The 24,670-nt window shown below is 26.8% G+C and overlaps 3 protein-coding genes across 3 annotated transcripts; all 3 read right to left on the bottom strand.

Annotated features, from left to right (window-relative positions):
• Positions 1-11,098, bottom strand: LOC113550003. Its single transcript, XM_026951572.1, has 2 exons — positions 8,999-11,098; positions 1-8,800 (listed from the first exon to the last, which is right to left on the bottom strand). The coding sequence occupies exons 1-2, from the start codon at positions 11,077-11,079 to the stop codon at positions 184-186; spliced, it is 10,698 nt and encodes a 3,565-aa protein (XP_026807373.1). The 5' UTR covers positions 11,080-11,098; the 3' UTR covers positions 1-183.
• Positions 11,099-11,257: 159 nt separating this feature from the next.
• LOC113549018 lies at positions 11,258-13,750 on the bottom strand. Its single transcript, XM_026950163.1, has 4 exons — positions 13,700-13,750; positions 13,009-13,620; positions 11,780-12,081; positions 11,258-11,267 (listed from the first exon to the last, which is right to left on the bottom strand). Exons 1-4 carry the CDS (start codon positions 13,739-13,741, stop codon positions 11,258-11,260), a joined length of 966 nt encoding a protein of 321 aa, XP_026805964.1. The 5' UTR covers positions 13,742-13,750.
• A 4,935-nt stretch (positions 13,751-18,685) lies between these two features.
• On the bottom strand, positions 18,686-23,163 carry LOC113549457. Its single transcript, XM_026950767.1, has 3 exons — positions 23,038-23,163; positions 21,079-21,738; positions 18,686-20,983 (listed from the first exon to the last, which is right to left on the bottom strand). The coding sequence occupies exons 1-3, from the start codon at positions 23,077-23,079 to the stop codon at positions 18,854-18,856; spliced, it is 2,832 nt and encodes a 943-aa protein (XP_026806568.1). The 5' UTR covers positions 23,080-23,163; the 3' UTR covers positions 18,686-18,853.
• Positions 23,164-24,670: the final 1,507 nt, after the last annotated feature.

The raw sequence follows: 24,670 nt of genomic DNA, 5'->3' as shown, positions 1-24,670 counted from the left end.
TTATTATTATATAACCAAATGCACTAGAATTATTTAATGAAATTTATATTCCGTTACATATTATTTATGTGGAACCAACATAAGATCGAGAAATAATAGCAGGTAAAACATCAGACACTAACACGAAATCATTGAATATGGTTGTTGAAAAAAATGAATTAATTCTATACTACTTTCATAGAGTTAATCTGATAAAATACTCTCGATGGATGAACCAGGTGAATTGGAAGAAGTTTCCATTACGGTACTTATAACCGTACTTTTCTGATCAACATTATTATAAGATATTTGATCTGGAGTATTAGAAACATCAGAAAACTTTTCGGATACCATAGATGAAATAGATGAACCAACTGAACTTGATAATATTGAATTTTCATCTTGAAGATCCAATAAATCAATTTCGTCAGTCACTGTAGGATTTTTAGGAGAAAAATTGATTCCATTGGATTTTATGTTTTTAGCATTAACATTAGAGGGAGATATCATGTCGAGTGTAATATCTTCAACTGTATCTTCCTTGTTAATTGTAGTTGTTGCTGTTGACATAAATGAACTTGTAGTTATTGTATTTTCATCTTGAAGATCCAGCAAATCAATTTCGTCAGTCACTGTAGGATTTTTAGGAGAAAAATTGATTCCATTGGATTTTATGTTTTTAGCATTAACATTAGAGGGAGATATCATGTCGAGTGTAATATCTTCAACTGTATCTTCCTTGTTAATTGTAGTTGTTGCTGTTGACTTAAATGAACTTGTAGTTATTGTATTTTCATCTTGAAGATCCGATAAATCAATATCAACAGGTATTGAAGGTTTATTAGGAGAAATATTTATTCCATTAGATTTTATGTTTTTAGCCTTAACATTAGAGGGAGACATCATGTCGGCTGTAATATCTTCATCTTTGTCTTTTTGGATTATTGTGGTTGTTGCTGTTGACTTAAATGAACTTGTAGTTATTGTTTTATCATCTTGAAGATCCGATAAATCAATATCAACAGGTATTGTAGGTTTTTTAGGAGAAATATTTATTCCATTAGATTTTATGTTTTTAGCATTAACATTAGAGGGAGACATCATGTCGGCTGTAATATCTTCATCTTTGTCTTTTTGGATTATTGTGGTTGTTGCTGTTGACTTAAATGAACTTGTAGTTATTGTTTTATCATCTTGAAGATCCGATAAATCAATATCAACAGGTATTGTAGGTTTTTTAGGAGAAATATTTATTCCATTAGATTTTATGTTTTTAGCATTAACATTAGAGGGAGACATCATGTCGGGCTTAATATCTTCATCTGTATCTTGTTTGTTAATTGTAGTTGTTGCTGTTGACATAAATGAGCTTGTAGTTATTGTATTTTCATCTTGAAGATCCAGCAAATCAATTTCGTCAGTCACTGTAGGATTTTTAGGAGAAAAATTGATTCCATTGGATTTTATGTTTTTAGCATTAACATTAGAGGGAGATATCATGTCGAGTGTAATATCTTCAACTGTATCTTCCTTGTTAATTGTAGTTGTTGCTGTTGACTTAAATGAACTAGTAGTTATTGTTTTATCATCTTGAAGATCCGATAAATCAATATCAACAGGTATTGAAGGTTTTTTAGGAGAAAAATTGATTCCATCGGATTTTATGTTTCTAGCATTAACATTAGAGGGAGACATAATGTCGGGCTTAATATCTTCATCTGTATCTTGTTTGTTAATTGTAGTTGTGGCTGTTGACATAAATGAACTTGTAGTTATTGTTTTATCATCTTGAAGATCCGATAAATCAAATTCGTCAGTCACTGTAGGATTATTAGGAGAAAAATTGATTCCATTGGATTTTATGTTTCTAGCATTAACATTAGACGGAGACATCATGTCGGGTGTTATATCTTCATCTGCGTCTTGTTGGATTATTGTGGTTGTTGCTGTTGACTTAAATGTACCTGTAGTTATTGTTTTATCATCTTGAAGATCCGATAAATCAATATCAACAGGTATTGTAGGTTTTTTAGGAGAAATATTTATTCCATTAGATTTTATGTTTTTAGCATTAACATTAGAGGGAGACATCATGTCGGGCTTAATATCTTCATCTGTATCTTGTTTGTTAATTGTAGTTGTTGCTGTTGACATAAATGAACTTGTAGTTATTGTTTTTTCATCTTGAAGATCCGATAAATCAAATTCGTCAGTCACTGTAGGATTATTAGGAGAAAAATTGATTCCATTGGATTTTATGTTTCTAGCATTAACATTAGAGGGAGACATCATGTCGGGTGTTATATCTTCATCTGCGTCTTGTTGGATTATTGTGGTTGTTGCTGTTGACTTAAATGAACTTGTAGTTATTGTCTTATCATCTTGAAGATCCGATAAATCAATATCAACAGGTATTGTAGGTTTTGTAGGAGAAAAATTGATTCCATTGGATTTTATGTTTCTAGCATTAACATTAGAGGGAGACATCATGTCGGGTGTTATATCTTCATCTGCGTCTTGTTGGATTATTGTGGTTGTTGCTGTTGACTTAAATGAACTTGTAGTTATTGTTTTATCATCTTGAAGATCCGATAAATCAATATCAACAGGTATTGTAGGTTTTTTAGGAGAAATATTTATTTCATTAGATTTTATGTTTTTAGCATTAACATTAGAGGGAGACATCATGTCGGGTGTTATATCTTCATCTGCGTCTTGTTGGATTATTGTGGTTGTTGCTGTTGACTTAAATGAACTTGTAGTTATTGTTTTATCATCTTGAAGATCCGATAAATCAATATCAACAGGTATTGTAGGTTTTTTAGGAGAAATATTTATTTCATTAGATTTTATGTTTTTAGCATTAACATTAGAGGGAGACATCATGTCGGGTGTTATATCTTCATCTGCGTCTTGTTGGATTATTGTGGTTGTTGCTGTTGACTTAAATGAACTTGTAGTTATTGTCTTATCATCTTGAAGATCCGATAAATCAATATCAACAGGTATTGTAGGTTTTGTAGGAGAAATATTTATTCCATTAGATTTTATGTTTTTAGCATTAACATTAGAGGGAGACATCAAGTCGGGTGTTATATCTTCATCTGCGTCTTGTTGGATTATTGTGGTTGTTGCTGTTGACTTAAATGTACCTGTAGTTATTGTTTTATCATCTTGAAGATCCGATAAATCAATATCAACAGGTATTGTAGGTTTTTTAGGAGAAATATTTATTCCATTAGATTTTATGTTTTTAGCATTAACATTAGAGGGAGACATCATGTCGGGCTTAATATCTTCATCTGTATCTTGTTTGTTAATTGTAGTTGTTGCTGTTGACATAAATGAACTTGTAGTTATTGTTTTTTCATCTTGAAGATCCGATAAATCAAATTCGTCAGTCACTGTAGGATTATTAGGAGAAAAATTGATTCCATTGGATTTTATGTTTCTAGCATTAACATTAGAGGGAGACATCATGTCGGGTGTTATATCTTCATCTGCGTCTTGTTGGATTATTGTGGTTGTTGCTGTTGACTTAAATGAACTTGTAGTTATTGTTTTATCATCTTGAAGATCCGATAAATCAATATCAACAGGTATTGTAGGTTTTTTAGGAGAAATGTTTATTTCATTAGATTTTATGTTTTTAGCATTAACATTAGAGGGAGACATCATGTCGGGTGTTATATCTTCATCTGCGTCTTGTTGGATTATTGTGGTTGTTGCTGTTGACTTAAATGAACTTGTAGTTATTGTCTTATCATCTTGAAGATCCGATAAATCAATATCAACAGGTATTGTAGGTTTTGTAGGAGAAATATTTATTCCATTAGATTTTATGTTTTTAGCATTAACATTAGAGGGAGACATCAAGTCGGGTGTTATATCTTCATCTGTATCTTGTTTGTTAATTGTAGTTGTTGCTGTTGACATAAATGAACTTGTAGTTATTGTTTTTTCATCTTGAAGATCCGATAAATCAAATTCGTCAGTCACTGTAGGATTATTAGGAGAAAAATTGATTCCATTGGATTTTATGTTTCTAGCATTAACATTAGAGGGAGACATCATGTCGGGTGTTATATCTTCATCTGCGTCTTGTTGGATTATTGTGGTTGTTGCTGTTGACTTAAATGAACTTGTAGTTATTGTTTTATCATCTTGAAGATCCGATAAATCAATATCAACAGGTATTGTAGGTTTTTTAGGAGAAATATTTATTTCATTAGATTTTATGTTTTTAGCATTAACATTAGAGGGAGACATCATGTCGGGTGTTATATCTTCATCTGCGTCTTGTTGGATTATTGTGGTTGTTGCCGTTGACTTAAATGAACTTGTAGTTATTGTCTTATCATCTTGAAGATCCGATAAATCAATATCAACAGGTATTGTAGGTTTTGTAGGAGAAATATTTATTCCATTAGATTTTATGTTTTTAGCATTAACATTAGAGGGAGACATCAAGTCGGGTGTTATATCTTCATCTGCGTCTTGTTGGATTATTGTGGTTGTTGCTGTTGACTTAAATGAACTTGTAGTTATTGTTTTATCATCTTGAAGATTCGATAAATCAATATCAACAGGTATTGTAGGTGTTTTAGGAGAAATATTTATTCCATTAGATTTTATATTTTTAGCATTAACATTAGAGGGAGACATCATGTCGGGCTTAATATCTTCATCTGTATCTTGTTTGTTAATTGTAGTTGTTGCTGTTGACATAAATGAACTTGTAGTTATTGTTTTTTCATCTTGAAGATCCGATAAATCAAATTCGTCAGTCACTGTAGGATTATTAGGAGAAAAATTGATTCCATTGGATTTTATGTTTGTAGCATTAACATTAGAGGGAGACATCATGTCGGGTGTTATATCTTCATCTGCGTCTTGTTGGATTATTGTGGTTGTTGCTGTTGACTTAAATGAACTTGTAGTTATTGTTTTATCATCTTGAAGATCCGATAAATCAAAATCAACAGGTATTGTAGGTTTTGTAGGAGAAATATTTATTCCATTAGATTTTATGTTTTTAGCATTAACATTAGAGGGAGACATCATGTCGGGTGTTATATCTTCATCTGCGTCTTGTTGGATTATTGTGGTTGTTGCTGTTGACTTAAATGAACTTGTAGTTATTGTTTTATCATCTTGAAGATCCGATAAATCAATATCAACAGGTATTGTAGGTTTTTTAGGAGAAATGTTTATTTCATTAGATTTTATGTTTTCAGCATTAACATTAGAGGGAGACATCATGTCGGGTGTTATATCTTCATCTGCGTCTTGTTGGATTATTGTGGTTGTTGCTGTTGACTTAAATGAACTTGTAGTTATTGTCTTATCATCTTGAAGATCCGATAAATCAATATCAACAGGTATTGTAGGTTTTGTAGGAGAAATATTTATTCCATTAGATTTTATGTTTTTAGCATTAACATTAGAGGGAGACATCATGTCGGGTGTTATATCTTCATCTGCGTCTTGTTGGATTATTGTGGTTGTTGCTGTTGACTTAAATGAACTTGTAGTTATTGTTTTATCATCTTGAAGATTCGATAAATCAATATCAACAGGTATTGTAGGTGTTTTAGGAGAAATATTTATTCCATTAGATTTTATATTTTTAGCATTAACATTAGAGGGAGACATCATGTCGGGCTTAATATCTTCATCTGTATCTTGTTTGTTAATTGTAGTTGTTGCTGTTGACATAAATGAACTTGTAGTTATTGTTTTTTCATCTTGAAGATCCGATAAATCAAATTCGTCAGTCACTGTAGGATTATTAGGAGAAAAATTGATTCCATTGGATTTTATGTTTCTAGCATTAACATTAGAGGGAGACATCATGTCGGGTGTTATATCTTCATCTGCGTCTTGTTGGATTATTGTGGTTGTTGCTGTTGACTTAAATGAACTTGTAGTTATTGTCTTATCAACTTGAAGATCCGATAAATCAATATCAACAGGTATTGTAGGTGTTTTAGGAGAAATATTTATTCCATTAGATTTTATATTTTTAGCATTAACATTAGAGGGAGACATCATGTCGGGCTTAATATCTTCATCTGTATCTTGTTTGTTAATTGTAGTTGTTGCTGTTGACATAAATGAACTTGTAGTTATTGTTTTTTCATCTTGAAGATCCGATAAATCAAATTCGTCAGTCACTGTAGGATTATTAGGAGAAAAATTGATTCCATTGGATTTTATGTTTCTAGCATTAACATTAGAGGGAGACATCATGTCGGGTGTTATATCTTCATCTGCGTCTTGTTGGATTATTGTGGTTGTTGCTGTTGACTTAAATGAACTTGTAGTTATTGTTTTATCATCTTGAAGATCCGATAAATCAATATCAACAGGTATTGTAGGTTTTTTAGGAGAAATGTTTATTTCATTAGATTTTATGTTTTTAGCATTAACATTAGAGGGAGACATCATGTCGGGTGTTATATCTTCATCTGCGTCTTGTTGGATTATTGTGGTTGTTGCTGTTGACTTAAATGAACTTGTAGTTATTGTCTTATCATCTTGAAGATCCGATAAATCAATATCAACAGGTATTGTAGGTTTTGTAGGAGAAATATTTATTCCATTAGATTTTATGTTTTTAGCATTAACATTAGAGGGAGACATCATGTCGGGTGTTATATCTTCATCTGCGTCTTGTTGGATTATTGTGGTTGTTGCTGTTGACTTAAATGAACTTGTAGTTATTGTTTTATCATCTTGAAGATTCGATAAATCAATATCAACAGGTATTGTAGGTGTTTTAGGAGAAATATTTATTCCATTAGATTTTATATTTTTAGCATTAACATTAGAGGGAGACATCATGTCGGGCTTAATATCTTCATCTGTATCTTGTTTGTTAATTGTAGTTGTTGCTGTTGACATAAATGAACTTGTAGTTATTGTTTTTTCATCTTGAAGATCCGATAAATCAAATTCGTCAGTCACTGTAGGATTATTAGGAGAAAAATTGATTCCATTGGATTTTATGTTTCTAGCATTAACATTAGAGGGAGACATCATGTCGGGTGTTATATCTTCATCTGCGTCTTGTTGGATTATTGTGGTTGTTGCTGTTGACTTAAATGAACTTGTAGTTATTGTTTTATCATCTTGAAGATTCGATAAATCAATATCAACAGGTATTGTAGGTGTTTTAGGAGAAATATTTATTCCATTAGATTTTATATTTTTAGCATTAACATTAGAGGGAGACATCATGTCGGGCTTAATATCTTCATCTGTATCTTGTTTGTTAATTGTAGTTGTTGCTGTTGACATAAATGAACTTGTAGTTATTGTTTTTTCATCTTGAAGATCCGATAAATCAAATTCGTCAGTCACTGTAGGATTATTAGGAGAAAAATTGATTCCATTGGATTTTATGTTTCTAGCATTAACATTAGAGGGAGACATCATGTCGGGTGTTATATCTTCATCTGCGTCTTGTTGGATTATTGTGGTTGTTGCTGTTGACTTAAATGAACTTGTAGTTATTGTTTTATCATCTTGAAGATCCGATAAATCAATATCAACAGGTATTGTAGGTTTTTTAGGAGAAATGTTTATTTCATTAGATTTTATGTTTTTAGCATTAACATTAGAGGGAGACATCATGTCGGGTGTTATATCTTCATCTGCGTCTTGTTGGATTATTGTGGTTGTTGCTGTTGACTTAAATGAACTTGTAGTTATTGTCTTATCATCTTGAAGATCCGATAAATCAATATCAACAGGTATTGTAGGTGTTTTAGGAGAAATATTTATTCCATTAGATTTTATGTTTTTAGCATTAACATTAGAGGGAGACATCATGTCGGGTGTTATATCTTCATCTGTATCTTGTTTGTTAATTGTAGTTGTTGCTGTTGACATAAATGAACTTGTAGTTATTGTTTTTTCATCTTGAAGATCCGATAAATCAAATTCGTCAGTCACTGTAGGATTATTAGGAGAAAAATTGATTCCATTGGATTTTATGTTTCTTGCATTAACATTAGAGGGAGACATCATGTCGGGTGTTATATCTTCATCTGCGTCTTGTTGGATTATTGTGGTTGTTGCTGTTGACTTAAATGAACTTGAAGTTATTGTTTTATCATCTTGAAGATTCGATAAATCAATATCAACAGGTATTGTAGGTGTTTTAGGAGAAATATTTATTCCATTAGATTTTATATTTTTAGCATTAACATTAGAGGGAGACATCATGTCGGGCTTAATATCTTCATCTGTATCTTGTTTGTTAATTGTAGTTGTTGCTGTTGACATAAATGAACTTGTAGTTATTGTTTTTTCATCTTGAAGATCCGATAAATCAAATTCGTCAGTCACTGTAGGATTATTAGGAGAAAAATTGATTCCATTGGATTTTATGTTTCTAGCATTAACATTAGAGGGAGACATCATGTCGGGTGTTATATCTTCATCTGCGTCTTGTTGGATTATTGTGGTTGTTGCTGTTGACTTAAATGAACTTGTAGTTATTGTCTTATCATCTTGAAGATCCGATAAATCAATATCAACAGGTATTGTAGGTTTTGTAGGAGAAATATTTATTCCATTAGATTTTATGTTTTTAGCATTAACATTAGAGGGAGACATCATGTCGGGTGTTATATCTTCATCTGCGTCTTGTTGGATTATTGTGGTTGTTGCTGTTGACTTAAATGAACTTGTAGTTATTGTCTTATCATCTTGAAGATCCGATAAATCAATATCAACAGGTATTGTAGGTTTTGTAGGAGAAATATTTATTCCATTAGATTTTATGTTTTTAGCATTAACATTAGAGGGAGACATCATATCGGGCTTAATATCTTCATCTGTATCTTGTTTATTAATTGTAGTTGTTGCTGTTGACATAAATGAACTTGTAGTTCTTGTTTTTTCATCTTGAAGATCCGATAAATCAATATCAACAGGTATTGTAGGTGTTTTAGGAGAAATATTTATTTCATTAGATTTTATGTTTTTATCATTAACATTAGAGGGAGACATCATGTCGGGTGTTATATCTTCATCTGCGTCTTGTTGGATTATTGTGGTTGTTGCTGTTGACTTAAATGAACTTGTAGTTATTGTCTTATCATCTTGAAGATCCGATAAATCAATATCAACAGGTATTGTAGGTTTTGTAGGAGAAATATTTATTCCATTAGATTTTATGTTTTTAGCATTAACATTAGAGGGAGACATCATGTCGGGTGTTATATCTTCATCTGCGTCTTGTTGGATTATTGTGGTTGTTGCTGTTGACTTAAATGAACTCGTAGTTATTGTTTTATCATCTTGAAGATTCGATAAATCAATATCAACAGGTATTGTAGGTGTTTTAGGAGAAATATTTATTCCATTAGTTTTTATGTTTTTAGCATTAACATTAGAGGGAGACATCATGTCGGGCTTAATATCTTCATCTGTATCTTGTTTATTAATTGTAGTTGTTGCTGTTGACATAAATGAACTTGTAATTATTGTTTTTTCATCTTGAAGATCCGATAAATCAATATCATCAGGTATTGTAGGTTTTTGAGGAGAAATATTTATTCTATTATTCATATCGGGTTTAATAACAGTATCTAAATCTTGATCAGTTATTGTTGTTGATTTTATTGAAGTTGATTGTACAGTGCTTTCAAAGCGTTTTTCTGATGACGTTCTCTCAGCGGATGAACCAGGTGAATTAGATGAAATTTCCATTACGGTACTTTTAACTGTATTTTTCTGATCAACAATTATATTAGGTATTTTATCTGGTGTATCAGATACATCTGAATCCTTTTCGGATACCATGGATGATATAGTTGACATGAATGAATTTGAATTTATTTCATTTTTATTCTCTATATTTGTTAAATCAATATTATTGGTTGATCTAGTTATTTTTTGTTGAGTGTTTATTCCATTTATTTCCTTTTCATGTGATTCAATTTTGGTAGGTGATTTTGGTATCTCACCAGATTTGTCGTTTTCTTCTGATGTTTGTTCATCAGTATCATATTTTGTTTTTTTATATTTTATTGATGTAGTTTTAATAGTCTTCTCGTATCCTCGATCTGTCGAAATACTTTCATCAGACGATTCGTGTGATTTGATGTTTTTGGTTATGGTAATTGTATCTTTCTTATCTTGTTCTCCCGGCATAATTATTTCTATGTTCTCGTGTTTTATATTTTCTATTTCTATACTTGTTGGTATGGTCATTTTGATTTTTTCAGTTTTATCCGGTATTTGTTTATATTCTGTTTTCTTTTTTTTTCTGTATATATTTGTATAATCAATGAATATATTTTGCTTTTCTAAATCTATTCCTGATATCGTGTATCTGTTTTGTCCATCATATAATGGAGTTGTTTGATCTTGTACATCTATATATGAATCAAATCTTATGAAATCTTCCATGATAAGTGCAATTGTAATTATTAGCCTTTTTTTTATTTCTTGTTGGTTATTTTTCAAGTTTAGGTTGTTATTGACTTCGGTTATTTTTTTTAATTGGTTTATTATGTTACGATACATTCGTTTCACTGTTATCATATTATATTTTAGTAGCCTTATATATCTATGTTTATTTTTTATTTTTTTATTTTTATATCGGAGTTTATTATAGATCGATATTATTTCATGTTCGTTATTTTTTATCAGGTCAATTGCAGTTTCATTTTTATTCTTTAAATCAATTGTCTTTCCAAAATAACTGAAGAATATTTTTTGCATATTATTAAAATGTTCTGAATATTCCTGTTTATCTTCTGGTTCTACTAGATTGTAATATTCTGTTTTTCTAAAGGCTGGTTTTAGTAACTCAGTTATTGCAAATATTTTATACTTTATAGATTTAGCTAACTCTTTTATTGCTTTGTCTTTTAAATTTTGGCTTAATAAATTATTTGATTTTATGTACAACGTATTGATTCTTGCAAGATTTTTAATATTTTGTATTACATTTTTATAAATCTGTTTAGTACGTTCAAGATCTTCTAATATAAACAAAGCGTTGAACTCTTCTATTTCATTATCAATTTCATTTTTTTCCAATGCCCGATGCATACTTGTTAGCGTTACATCATATAGCATGTATGAAGATACAGATGCCAATTGTATTATATTTTTTATATAAATTTCATTACATCCCACATCGTTTGGCCAATATGGGAGGTTTAGTTTAGAAACATTTTTATTTAACCAATCTAATATATTAAAAATATTATTTTCTTGATTTTGTATATAGATCCATAAATCAGGTATTATATTTTCATTGTTGTCTGTAATTGAATATATAGTGTATTTATAAATGGCATTTAATTTTTGATCCACATCTTCTATAAGATTTTTAATAATTTCTTCTTTGTTTACATCAGAATTATTTTCAATATAGGACAGAACAACATTTTCTAAATTTTTTATTATTATCATCGCATAAATTGATGATTCGAGCATATTACTTTTTTGTTCGTCAATTGACATTTGTTCTACCCAATACATCAGTTTTGTGTTATGATTAACATTAGTATCACATAATGATGAATTATATTTATTTAATATGTCCCTAGCAATAATTTCTAAATTGCTATCTTTCCAATTTAATTGAATATTTTGAATTCGTTCAATAGGCAAAACTTTTTGTTTAGAATTTAATAATTCATTTATCAATATTGTGTCATCGTTCATAGAATTTAATAATACATCATATTTAATTAAATCTTCATTTTTTAAAAATTTTTGTAGAGGTGATTTTATTAATCTAACAATATTATACAAATTTGTAATAACATACTCATGAATTTTTGATGTTAATTTTGGTATAGTTGCCTTATTATATTTATACGCTTCTTGAACATATTCTTTTAATTTTATAATATATGTTAAAAGTTGTGATGCTTTATAATCAAAAATACTCTTTGATGAATTTAAGTCATACCATGTTATAAAATGTAATCCAGAAAATTGTATTTCAATCGAATTGTAAAATATTCTTAATGCTTTTATATACAAATCATATACTTCAACCAACTTTACTCGAGTATATTCTTGTGAATTTAGATTATTTTCGTTTTTCAATTCTTGCTTAATATTTTTCTGTATATATAAAAAAATTGTTAATGAATATTAATTATTTTATTATTTTATTTTTATTCTTTTTAATTATTTCTATCAACTACAATGTTACCTTTAATCATTAACCTTACTGATTTATATATAAATAACATTGAAAATATAAAAATGAAGCAAAAATTGAACTATTTGTTGTATCTTTTTCTTTTACAATTGTTGTAATTTATTGTTGATTTATATTATATTTACAAATAATGTCGGATGACAATATAAGTACAAAGCATCTATACAAAATATTTTAATTTAATTTATTTTTGGTTTTTTTTTTCTAGTTTATCGGGATAAGTTAAGTTAGGAATTAATAATTTTTGATAAATATGTTGAATAAATTTTATAAAAATGATTTATAAGTTTAAATGTATCATAAGCATATAAGTAGGTAGAGTTGAATTTGTATTAACTATTAAACTCTTATATACCATACCTAGTATACTGTCTATACATAAAAACCTTTAAAATCATAATTTTAAAAATATCTTATAAGTTATAACATTGTGTGGTATTTTTTTTTCGTTATCTTTAATTTCGACTTGATTGCGTCTAGACAATTTTTCGCAAAAATATTCAACTCAAATATCCATGATGAAATTATTTAATTATAATATTAAGAATAAAGACACAAAAAAAAAAAATTACCACAATATTGTTACATTTGTTTTACGTTTTGAGTGTACTATAAATCGAATTCAAATTTCTTAGTATTATTCAATACAAGTGTATAATAATAGCACTTATCTTTTATCTTATTGAAAAATAAAATACGTGATGCTAGTATAAAATGTATTATGATGCATAATACTTGATACTTTAAAATTATACAATATACAAGATCAATTATATCTTTGATATTTCCCAACCCTAAAAGTAGCTAATAAATTTTAATATACTTACTTCTTCATTATTTTTTGAATTATATTTTTCAAGGAAGTTAAATGCATTTTGATATGGTACAATGCTTTCTGACATTATATCAACCATTTGATCAAAAATATCTAAGTATAAGTACATCATAGTTGAAGAGTCCGTGGTATATACGGTTTGTTGCTCAATATTCAATTCATATATCACTTGATTCACTTGATTTGATAAAATGTAAATATTGTTCATGAAATTGACAAAATTATCTTCAACTGACTCCCATATTTTTAATCCTGTTATTTTATCTTCAGCTCCTGTAACATTTTGATATTCCTTAATTTCAAAAACAAAACTTTCGATAATTTGAGAAGCTTCCCTCAATTTTAAAAATTTGTATGGCAAGTCTAAGACTGTTTCGTCTGACCAATCATCAATATTATCAGGTATAAGAAAAGCCGCTATATCATCATTAGAATAATTTGGTTTTTTTACTGGCACTCCAACTCGAATAAACATATTATAAGTCAAATAATAAACATTACAATATGACATAGTTGTTATCCATAAAAACTCGTAAGGTGACGGTACATCAAAAGTATCGACTTCAAGAATATTACTAGGTATCATACATTGTCGGTCATGAACCTAATAGAAAAACAATTAATTAACACTATGTATAATTTCTTAATTTAATAAAAAATTAAAATATTAAATAGGTACTTACATTAAGATAAATTAAAACAAATATAATAAATAATCTTTTCATGATAATAACTTAAAATAATAGAAAATAATGATTTAACGAAATAGTCCACTTTAATTATAATACTATATTTTTTATGGTTATAACAACTTTAAAAACACTTGATATAACTATCATCTGTGAGTAATATATTAACAAACAATTACAGACATCAACCTCGATAAAAATGTTGTTAACAACCAATAAATTACAGATAGGTATAGACTGACATTTTTAAATTTTTTTTTTTAAATGTATAATATATAATTCTCAACCATACAAACAAATGTTTTGAACGACGCTACAAATAACAAAAAACATGTGATTAACGTCATTCGGTTACGCAAATAAAAAAACTTATACTCGATGAAAATTACAAATGATCAATGTATTTAACCATACAGGGTGTAATTTTTAATGTATATCAACTTTAAAGGCTCGAAAAACAACAGATTTTTGTGTATTTTATATATTTTTCCTGTTTAAATTGTGATCTATATGTTATTATTTGAACATTCAAATTTGCCTTGTACAAATTATATTATTCCAGACATTAATCTGGTTCTTGAGTAAACGGACATAAATCATAAATATCCAATTTCAAGGTGAGCAATTAAAAGTTTAAAAAATCTTTTCTCTAAACGATTGATTAAAATATGTTAACTAATTTAAATTAAATTGCTTTATTTTATACAAAACGTCAAGTTCTCACCCCTTAAGTGTTTGACTTTTATAACTTAAGACATACAATCTTTGTCCTGCACCGTATTAATTAATTCAACTTGGACTTGAGTATTTAAAATAATGTATTGTATCATTATTCTTTTAAAAAGAAGAACATATGATCTTACTGATTGAAAGATTCATAATGTTATAATGTATGCATTTTTCATAGTAATATTATTAAAATATTATGTGTTTAACTTAAACAAGGCTACAAAAAATGTAACAATATCATTCTGAAGAAATAAAAATAGTAGCACTCTAATTGAATTATTTAGCTGCAATAGTAAAAATATATTTAGATTTAGCATTACGAATTATGGGAATTAATAAGTAATGGAAAATTATAAAATTATACAAACTTCACAATCTCCAATTTTATTTTTAATTTATGTATAATTTCTTTGACAAAATATCTAAGCTTTTCAGGATATCAATTTATAATTTGCAATTTCGTAAAAACTTAAAATTAAAATATTATTTTAAAAATTAGGAATAAAATCCTGTAATTAGTAATTACATTAAATTTGTATTTATTTTGGACGTAAAAGATTTTAAATAGAAAAAGTGATTCCTAAATAGTCCTAGCCTAATCTAGAAACTTAAAAAGTCAACAATTTTTTTTGAAATTTCAATCGAACTTCAGAAAGCATGTTTAATTATTTTACCACTTTTAGTAGTTTCAATAGTTCTATATATATATCAATAATTCCTTGGTCATTATTTAGCCGTATAAAATAATTAATTTTGGATTATTTAAATATATATCAAATAAAACAGTAAATAAAAAATGCAATTTACTAATATAACATTATAACTATATTATTAATAACTATAATATTTTTTAATTTTTTTTTTTTTATTATTTGAGAAACCCAATAGGTACAATTTATTAATACATTTTAGTGAACATATTAATAAAACACTGAAAAATATAAAAAAAAAATACATAACAACGGGCATGTACCGTTTCCGCCAAAATTTGAAATGACCGATTCCTCCAATTTAAAAAAGGTTCGATTCCCGTTTCCGCCAATCTACTTGCTATGATAAAATTATAATAATTTGTATTAATTTTAACGGTATACTTAAGTTTTAACTTGAAATAATTGTATAGGGTTTATATGATGACATTAAATATTGAAAAATATATTTATAACTAATAAAGCAAATAATAAATAGATAATATTTTGTCATAGTTATAATAAATACAATAATAAAGTAAAAGTCAATGGTTCATATATATATTTTTTTGTTATATAATTTAGGATTTGTAAACTATAAAAATTTTTCTTTTTTACGAAAAATATGGAATATATTAAAATAATTATTCCATAGCAGATAGATTGGCGGAAACAGGTAATTCCCATAACAACTATAAGCTAGAGAAGGGGTGGCGAACCTACGGTACGCGTGCCAAAGATGGCACGTTTATCAAATGTCAATGGCACGTGAAATAATTGCAATTATTAAAAATAACGGTATTTATAAAGTTTTAATTATAATTGTAAAAAAAAATTCAAAGAAACAAATTATATACATTTAAAAAATAATAATTACCAAAAAAATGTGTTCTTACTTAATAAAATAATGTACCTATAAAAAATCCGTAACTTTATTTTTATCCTTAGAAAAATGAATTTCCTTTGGGCACGTGAAAAATTTTCAAAACCTTGACTGGGAAAATTTGGCAATTGACCCCTAAAAGGTTCGGCACCCCTGAGCTAGAGATATTTTTAAATACATTTCTAAAAATTAAGTACAATGTATACAAGAAATGCGAATAAGAATGGTCGTCTTAACTGATAACTATATTACCGTGGTTAATGTTGTTTTAGTATTTACCTACTATTAATTGATTATAATTTGTACTATAAAAAAACTATAACTATCAAGCATGATAATGTCTTAAAAATTAAAATATTTATATTTATAACTCTTAAATGGTATAATATTATAATGTACAAATGTAAAGAAAAGTCTAGTATTTAGCACAAATTAAAATATGTTTTATTAATCTAAGTTCATAATAGCTTTTGCATACCATGTACTTACATAAGTAATTGGTAAAATATTTAAGTACCTATAATAGGATTAAACCATTTTAAGTTTTCTGAACCATTACATTGTATTAAAATAAATTAAGTAATTACTAATTATATATCTTTACTAGTTTACTACCAAACAAACAACGTACAAGTATTGATTATAGAATAGATTATTCTACAATCATATGGTACAAGCGTCAAGCTTAATATAAGACCATTAATTCATTATTAATATCAATAATATCATATTTATAATAACAATCTAAAATATATGATTAATATATATAGAAAAAAAACAAAAAAATATAACATTTTTTTTCCACGACAAAAAATATTTTTCCAAAAATTTGACTTTTACTAAAAACAAAAATTATGATAGGTAAAAAACATTATTTAACCATAATAATTATAAAATTTTAACAAATATTCGTATTTTTATTTTAGTTTTTTACCCATTATTTTAAATAGTAATGAGCGTTTTTAATTTTAAAAAAGAAATTAATGTGATATATTTGAATTTAATATTAAATAATTATTGTAATAATGTAGTAACGCAAAATAATTCTGTGCGGGGGCTGTCTGTCAGTATATTGATATTTTAACAAAATTATATTTGTATTGTTAATGTTATCCATTTTTCTATTAGTTGGAAATACGATAAATTGACTAATTTTTGTCAAAAATAAACTGTATATATTATTATATACTTAGTTTTAATTTCAATATAATTTCAAATAAAATTTCTATTATTAACAAGCGGTTTGGATAGGAACAAAATTATAGATATAGTTATTAGTCATTTATTTTACTTTTAGTATTATGGTAGGTTTATACAATTGTTTCCAAAAATATTGCACATGGTTTATTATATTATTTATATTTAATTAGTATTATTTTTTCGTATTGTATCAACTTATATATCTAACTCAAAATTTAATAAAATATTTTTGTAAAATACCGTGTAACAGTAAAAATAGAACCATAGTACCTATAAACATATAATACTTTAAAATAAATCAAAAATGTTATTGCTTATAGTAAAATTCATAGCAATATAATATACGTATAAGTTTTATGTTTCCACAAATAAAATTTTTTAAATATAACAAAATAATTATAACATCATTATTTATCATTTAAATAAGTAATTTTGTCGAAGTTGGAATTTAAAATATCCATAAAAAATAATTATCCTTCAACATTTTTTAAATTTCATAATTTCAGTATGAACTGCTTTTCAATATTCAAAACTTAGACACAAAAATAATTTTTCATTAAATTTTAACTTCAAAATAATTTGAAATTTTTTGTGGTTTTGACAATATTCACAATTTCACATTTTAAGTATCTACGGTTATTCATTTTTATTTTTGAATAACATCAACAATTCTAAATTGATTTTGTTGTAAAAGGATTTGGGTGAAAAATCCCGTTTTTCTTAATTTTTATTTGTTTTTCTCAATTGTTAAAATAAATAATGAACATTCTTAAATATTACCTCTTCAAAATACAAACTAGATCCAATTTTATGTCTATAACTACCACCATATTTAAAAATCAATTCATTTTATATTGTTATCAACAACTCTAGTACTCTCCACAAAAAAACATATCATGATAAAATCAATACATTTTTTGCTATAAAACAATTTACAAATTTTTATAAATTTAACAAATTTCGAAAAAATCTTATATTCATAAAAAATAATGTGGCATAATGCTAATTTCTTTAATTAATTCAAGAAAAAATAACTTAAGATAAACCTTGTATTAATGTTATCAAATTAAATTTGTAAAACAATATAATAACATGTAAATTATTACCAACAACGCACAAAATAATTAAGATATATTTTTTAAATTTGTAAAAGGATGTAAGGATAGGTTCATGAATAATATTTTGAAATTTTTAATTTAATAAATTAAATGATAAACAAGAGAAAAATGAACAGTAACTGTTACAACAATAATTGTATTTATGTGTGCATTTCAATGCTATAATGGGTAGGTAATTAAACATAATCATTGCCAAAAAGGTAACTTTCTTTTTATGGTTATTAACAAATTATAAAATTTAAATGCTGATAATAATAATTTTAACACAATGACTTTACTTTGTACAATCAAATAAATATATGTAAATACATGTTAAAAATATTACAAATATTAACAAACATGAATATTTGAGATACAACTTTTTTTACGATTAATCCGAACATAAATTCTTAAATATACTCTATTTCTTGTAAAATGTATACAGAGATAAATTTATGGTATAATATAATTTATAATGCGAGTTTAAACTCCTAATTTTTCAAATTTCAGCAACTAGTTATAATACTTATGGTGGCACTTCAAATTCAATTTAACTATAGGTGGTTTCAGTATAACTACTTACTATTGTTGTATCAACAACGATAACGTCATATTCAGATTGATATATTGTAATAGAATTACTGTCCATGGAATATTGATAGCACTTTATAAGAACACTAGAGTAAAGTACAGTAAATGAATTCATCCGTTGTGTTATTTCATTATAAAACGCAACTTTGCTGTTATCTCCGGTTTCAGAAATAAACTGTTGTGTTTGAACAATTTGTTCTTTAAAATAGTTGGTTGTTTGTGTATAAACAGTCATAGTTTTTTGTAAATAGCATAATAAAAAATTTTTGTAAGCATCGTCCGGTGCTTGTTGAACTGCCGTGTTAACCTTGTTATATATCATATTAAATTGTGTTATACTATTTGTTAGGAATAAATCAGCATCGTTTTGCGTATTATATATTTCTTCGATTTTCACATCAAAATATTGATAAAAATTGTTGACAAATTTACTGTAATCAACAGATTGAGACACACAATTGTATTCATTAGATGTTAACGGATAAAAAGTTCTCTTTAATGGTATTTCCATCGTCGAAGATAGTTCTGACACTTTTTCCTCTAAATCTCTATATATTACGATTAATGCATTTGTATACTCTTGAGAACCAGGAGTTGTCTGTTGAGATATATATTGTAATGAATCTGAAACTATGCAATTAAGATAATCTATATTGCACTGATATATTTGTTGACTAATTTCCAATGATTTTATTACTACTAACGAGTAATCAGTTTTTTCTGATTCCTGAACGTTTTTTAAACTTATCGTTATTTTTTCCTCAACAGAAGTTTGATAATTCTGTACAAATTGTGTTATTTGTGTATCAGATGTTATAAACGTATATTGGATGTCGGTATTAATATTATTTCCTGTGTATGTTGGACTTTCAGTACTTCCTGGACCTCCTGGACTTCCCGGTTGTGAAGAAGGAGTAGGAGTTGGGTAAGTCGGTGAGCCCTGTGTAGTTCCTGATGGTCCCGGTTGTAGAGAATAAGTAGGAGTTGGGTAAGTCGGTGAGCCCTGTGTAGTTCCTGATGGTCCCGGTTGTGGAGAATAAGTAGGGGTTGGGTAAGTCGGTGAGGTACCTTGCGTTGATGGTTTGGGAGTGAGATTTTGATTAGGTTTAAATATTATTGATGAGGCGTTTTTATTATTACTATTCGTATATATAAAATTCTCAACAGTATTAGACGTTTCAGTTAACTCCTTTGTATGTACACATAGTGTTCCAACTACATCATTTTTAGTTTGATCTAAAACTTTTTGAACTTCAGTAGTCTGAGTACTTTGGTCCGTTTTGTCCGTGGTCATTACAATATATGTATAAGTGGCACTATTTATAATAAAAATTTTGTTTACAGTCACTGAACACTTTGAAAATACGACTGAGCATTTTAATTCTATTATTGTGATTTTATCATATATCCAATAATCCACAGTTGAGTTATTACACTTCGTTGTTTTTATTTTTGCATTTATATTATTTATTTGACATATAAAAGTTTGAAAAACTAATTTATTTATTTGTAACGAGTACATATTCTGTGGTATACACATATCTGGTGTTGGTAATGAACAGTCTTTTTCATTAATTAGACGTATATCATAACGAGCTGCATTAGGATTATTCCAAAGAATATTTTTATAATATGTATCAATCGTATCAACTTTAAATTGATTGTAATCAGTTGTAATCATACTTCCATCGGGATTAAAGTTCAACGCTCGCTTATAATGCACCTCAGTAGATTTAACAACCGTTATAAGCATTTTATTCACACAAGTGTGTAAAGTTATCATTATTTTTTTGTATTCCTCAGAATTAGCATTATAAGTAGATTCAGCGTCTGTTTTTGTTGTTTTTATAAACATGTCTATATTTTGACTCATATACTCAAAGTTCGCTCGAACTAAATTCACTTGTTGCCACATCGTAACTCGCATTGCTAAATCACTTTCTGAATGAACTACAGATTTTAAATAAATAACAGCCAATGAGCTCTTATAAATTTTATACATTTGTGTGACCGTCTGATGAAATAATGTGGATGCGCAATTATCATTTTTTCCAAAGTACGTTGATAAATCATCAGTGCTGTATATACCCTAAAAAAAAAAATACGAGAATTCTAGATACTTATTAAATCATCTAAATTAATAAAGCAAATGAATTAAAAAAATAAAAAACAATATTTACTAACCAGTAACGATTGATCAGTATTTTGAGATCCTTTACACAAATTTATTCCACTACCAAACAAAAACGCATCTCTAATTGATGTGTACACATTCGTATTACTAACTACAGTTTGTCTTGCGTCGTAATACTGTTTCACCAGAGTAGCCCATTGATTATTATTAATATTATTTGCATTAGTCTGTCCACTATTATAATTTGATTTTATCGTTGTAATGTCATTCATAAAGTTAATGTATTCTGATTCACAACGTCTTGCCGTTAAAATTGATTGCGCTTGTTGTATTTCTGTTACTTGGCCGAGCATTGTTTCTGTTTTTGTAACAGTTACCTGTTTATTTTGGTAATATGTGGTTGTCATGTACAATATAGAATTAAGCTTGTCTTTCGATTCTTTATCGACATCACTTTGTAAGCCGAATATCGTATTTTCTAAACTTCCAAAGTTATTTTTAAATGTCATTATTAAATTTGTTGCAATATCATTTGAGCTACTATCAATTTCAATAAATCCACTTTGTATATAATTATTTGATGATAACATACATTCAACTGAAGTTATATATGATGTTTGAACTGATAATTGATAATGCGATACATATTCGACAGCATTTGGTACACCCAAATTATCATAAGAAGTTGGCAATACAGTCGAATCATCACACTAAAAAATTTAAATCATTAGTCCGTTAAATATCTAAATTAATTTATTTTTAATTATTTTATATAATTTTCAATAGTTTTAAATATTAGATCTTAACAATATGTAGTTAAATATTTTATTATATTATAATAATAGGCAGCCTTTATCACTCGTAATGAATAAAATAAAAAGTGAATCCAGGCAATATACTAGAAGTAAAGCACGCATCTTGCATTTTTTACATTTATGCGAAATATTAATGTATACATATTGATTAATAAATTTGATTGCGATTATAAAATTATAGGAAAAAAAAATAATTCTAAGTAACGCTTTACTATTTTAACTACTATATTATGAGATATATGAGTATGTATAATGTATAATATAAACCTACTGTAGTGTTACGATACACTATACAGAACTTCTGTGAATAAAATAATTAGATGTCTTTAAAAAAAAAATTAATACTGTGATTTTACTTGGGATAATATTGCATAACATAATGTATATTAAAACATAATACTGTGGTAACCAAAAAAAAAATGAAAATTAGAAAATTTTAAAATCTTAAAATATCAATAGATCTATAAACCATAAGTATCTGATTCAAATTATACAATCTAAATATTCACACTAGAAAAAATTTGAATCCCAAAAGAATTATTTATGAATTATTTCATACTCGTAGAATAGTCCCAACTATATTATGTTATAATAAATTTCCCTGATGCATATAATGTTCATCAGGCTACAGCACTAGATTTAGACAAAGGTTATACCAACGTGTACACTATACCTACACTTAAACGTTATAATCAACTTTCTTATATAATATTAAAAACATTTTATTTTTATTTTACAAATCATTTGCTACTAATAATAATGCATTACTATAGTCTTTTTTTAATACAAATGCAATAACTACTAAAAATATATATAAGTACATTTTTACACATTTAATTTAGTGAATAGTTTTAAAGTTTTAAAAATGCATTTAGTGTAAGTACTTGGGTATTGGCGTATCACGCATACAAACTATTTTGCACTATACATTATCTAAATTTTACTGAAGTAGGTTTTCTTTAATCATACAAAACCACAAAATAATGCATGAAACTAAAACATTATTTTTGTATTTATTATTCTTAATAGTAATAATCATATATATATATATATTAATATAAATTTATAAATTATTAACTATGTTGTCATCTGAATTAAAACATTCAATCATTTTATTTTGAAATTGTATGTATGTTGTAAGAAAATCGTAATTAGGAAGAATCTAATACACTAAAAAATAATAAAATATCTCACTTGCGCAACTCCTATAAATAACAACAAGCAGAGTAACTGCATTTTGCAGTATATTTTTCGTCTAAAAAACTGGATCGACTGAAATAAAAAACATGATATTTCGAGTATATTAAACGTTTATACGGTATAATACTGATTCAATGAACAAATATAATACTTAAGTAATCAAAAATAAATATTTCTCACAAATCATTATTATTTTGAATTAAATTAACCACCTAATTAAACATAAAACAAACGAGAATTTTGTATCAACAAATTATAATATTAAGTAAATACAATAAAACTATTTTTTTTATATTAATTACATGTTGGTTGACAAAATAAATAACAAAATAATAACAAATATAATACTTAAGTAATCAAAAATAAATATTTCTCACAAATCATTATTATTTTGAATTAAATTAACCACCTAATTAAACATAAAACAAACGAGAATTTTGTATCAACAAATTATAATATTAAGTAAATACAATAAAACTATTTTTTTTATATTAATTACATGTTGGTTGACAAAATAAATAACCATAAGAGAAGTCACTATGCTGCATAATTATGTTGGTTCGTGTGCATCGTCATTGAAAAGTTTTACTATAATTAATATATTAATTTGGAATTCGATGATAAATAATTGTATTAAAAAAACAATACTGAGAGGAAGCGGCGTTTAAACTCTAAATTCTAATTCTAAAAATATTTTATTATTTATTTTTCTATTAATAGCAGGTTATAAAATACGAAAATACGAAAAAAAATACGAAAACGTAGCATATAATAATTATTATTATATAGTAGTTATATGTATATCATATATTAATATTTTTACCCATTCAATCTTTGAAGTCAATACCTACAAACAATAGAACAATGTTAGTAGATTCGTATTACCTATATACAATTTAAAATTAGATATTAAATAAAATTATATAATAATGTATTACATTACCTATATTTTAAATTATTATATTCATTAACATTTTAGTAATTACTATTTTTTAATTATTTTTTAAACTTGATTGTATATAAGAAATAATAACAAAATAATAGAATATTCTGAAATCCTTGTGGCATTGTTACGATTAATATTTAAAAAAAAATCGTTTTTGTCAAACACGTATTAAGCAGATGTAAATATCTTGTTTTTTTTTTTTTGTAAAATTCATTACTACTAGTTACCTATTTTCTATTTTAGATCTTTCGACGTACATTCATTTTAAAGTTAACAATAAGCAGTATAGATAAACAAACAAACCGACATATTTTTATAATTAAAAACATGACCCATTAGTCCATTTATGTATACCTTAAGTAAATGAGTAAATGAAAGATTAAAAATAAAGGGTAAAAAAGTTGAAAAAAGCTACACAACATTTAGCTGTTAAAGTACTACGCTCTATTCACGTTAAGAAGACAAATATGTGGCCGACTTGTGTGGATAAACGTGGCATTTCTATACGGCACACAGATCTGTCACTGACGCTAAAAGACTAAAGTCAATCCAACCATATAATACAATACGACCTTACAATCCCCAGCCATCATCAACACCAAAAATGTCAAGACTTAACGTAGGAAACAAAAAAACCAATAAATACGCAAAATATAACTATGTGTGATCTGGCAAATACAC

The sequence above is a fragment of the Rhopalosiphum maidis genome, chromosome 4 (genome assembly GCF_003676215.2).
Source record: "Rhopalosiphum maidis isolate BTI-1 chromosome 4, ASM367621v3, whole genome shotgun sequence".
Lineage (NCBI taxonomy): Eukaryota > Metazoa > Arthropoda > Insecta > Hemiptera > Aphididae > Rhopalosiphum > Rhopalosiphum maidis.
The sequence above is the reverse complement of the archived record's forward strand: the minus strand, read 5'-3'. Positions and strand labels throughout refer to the sequence as shown.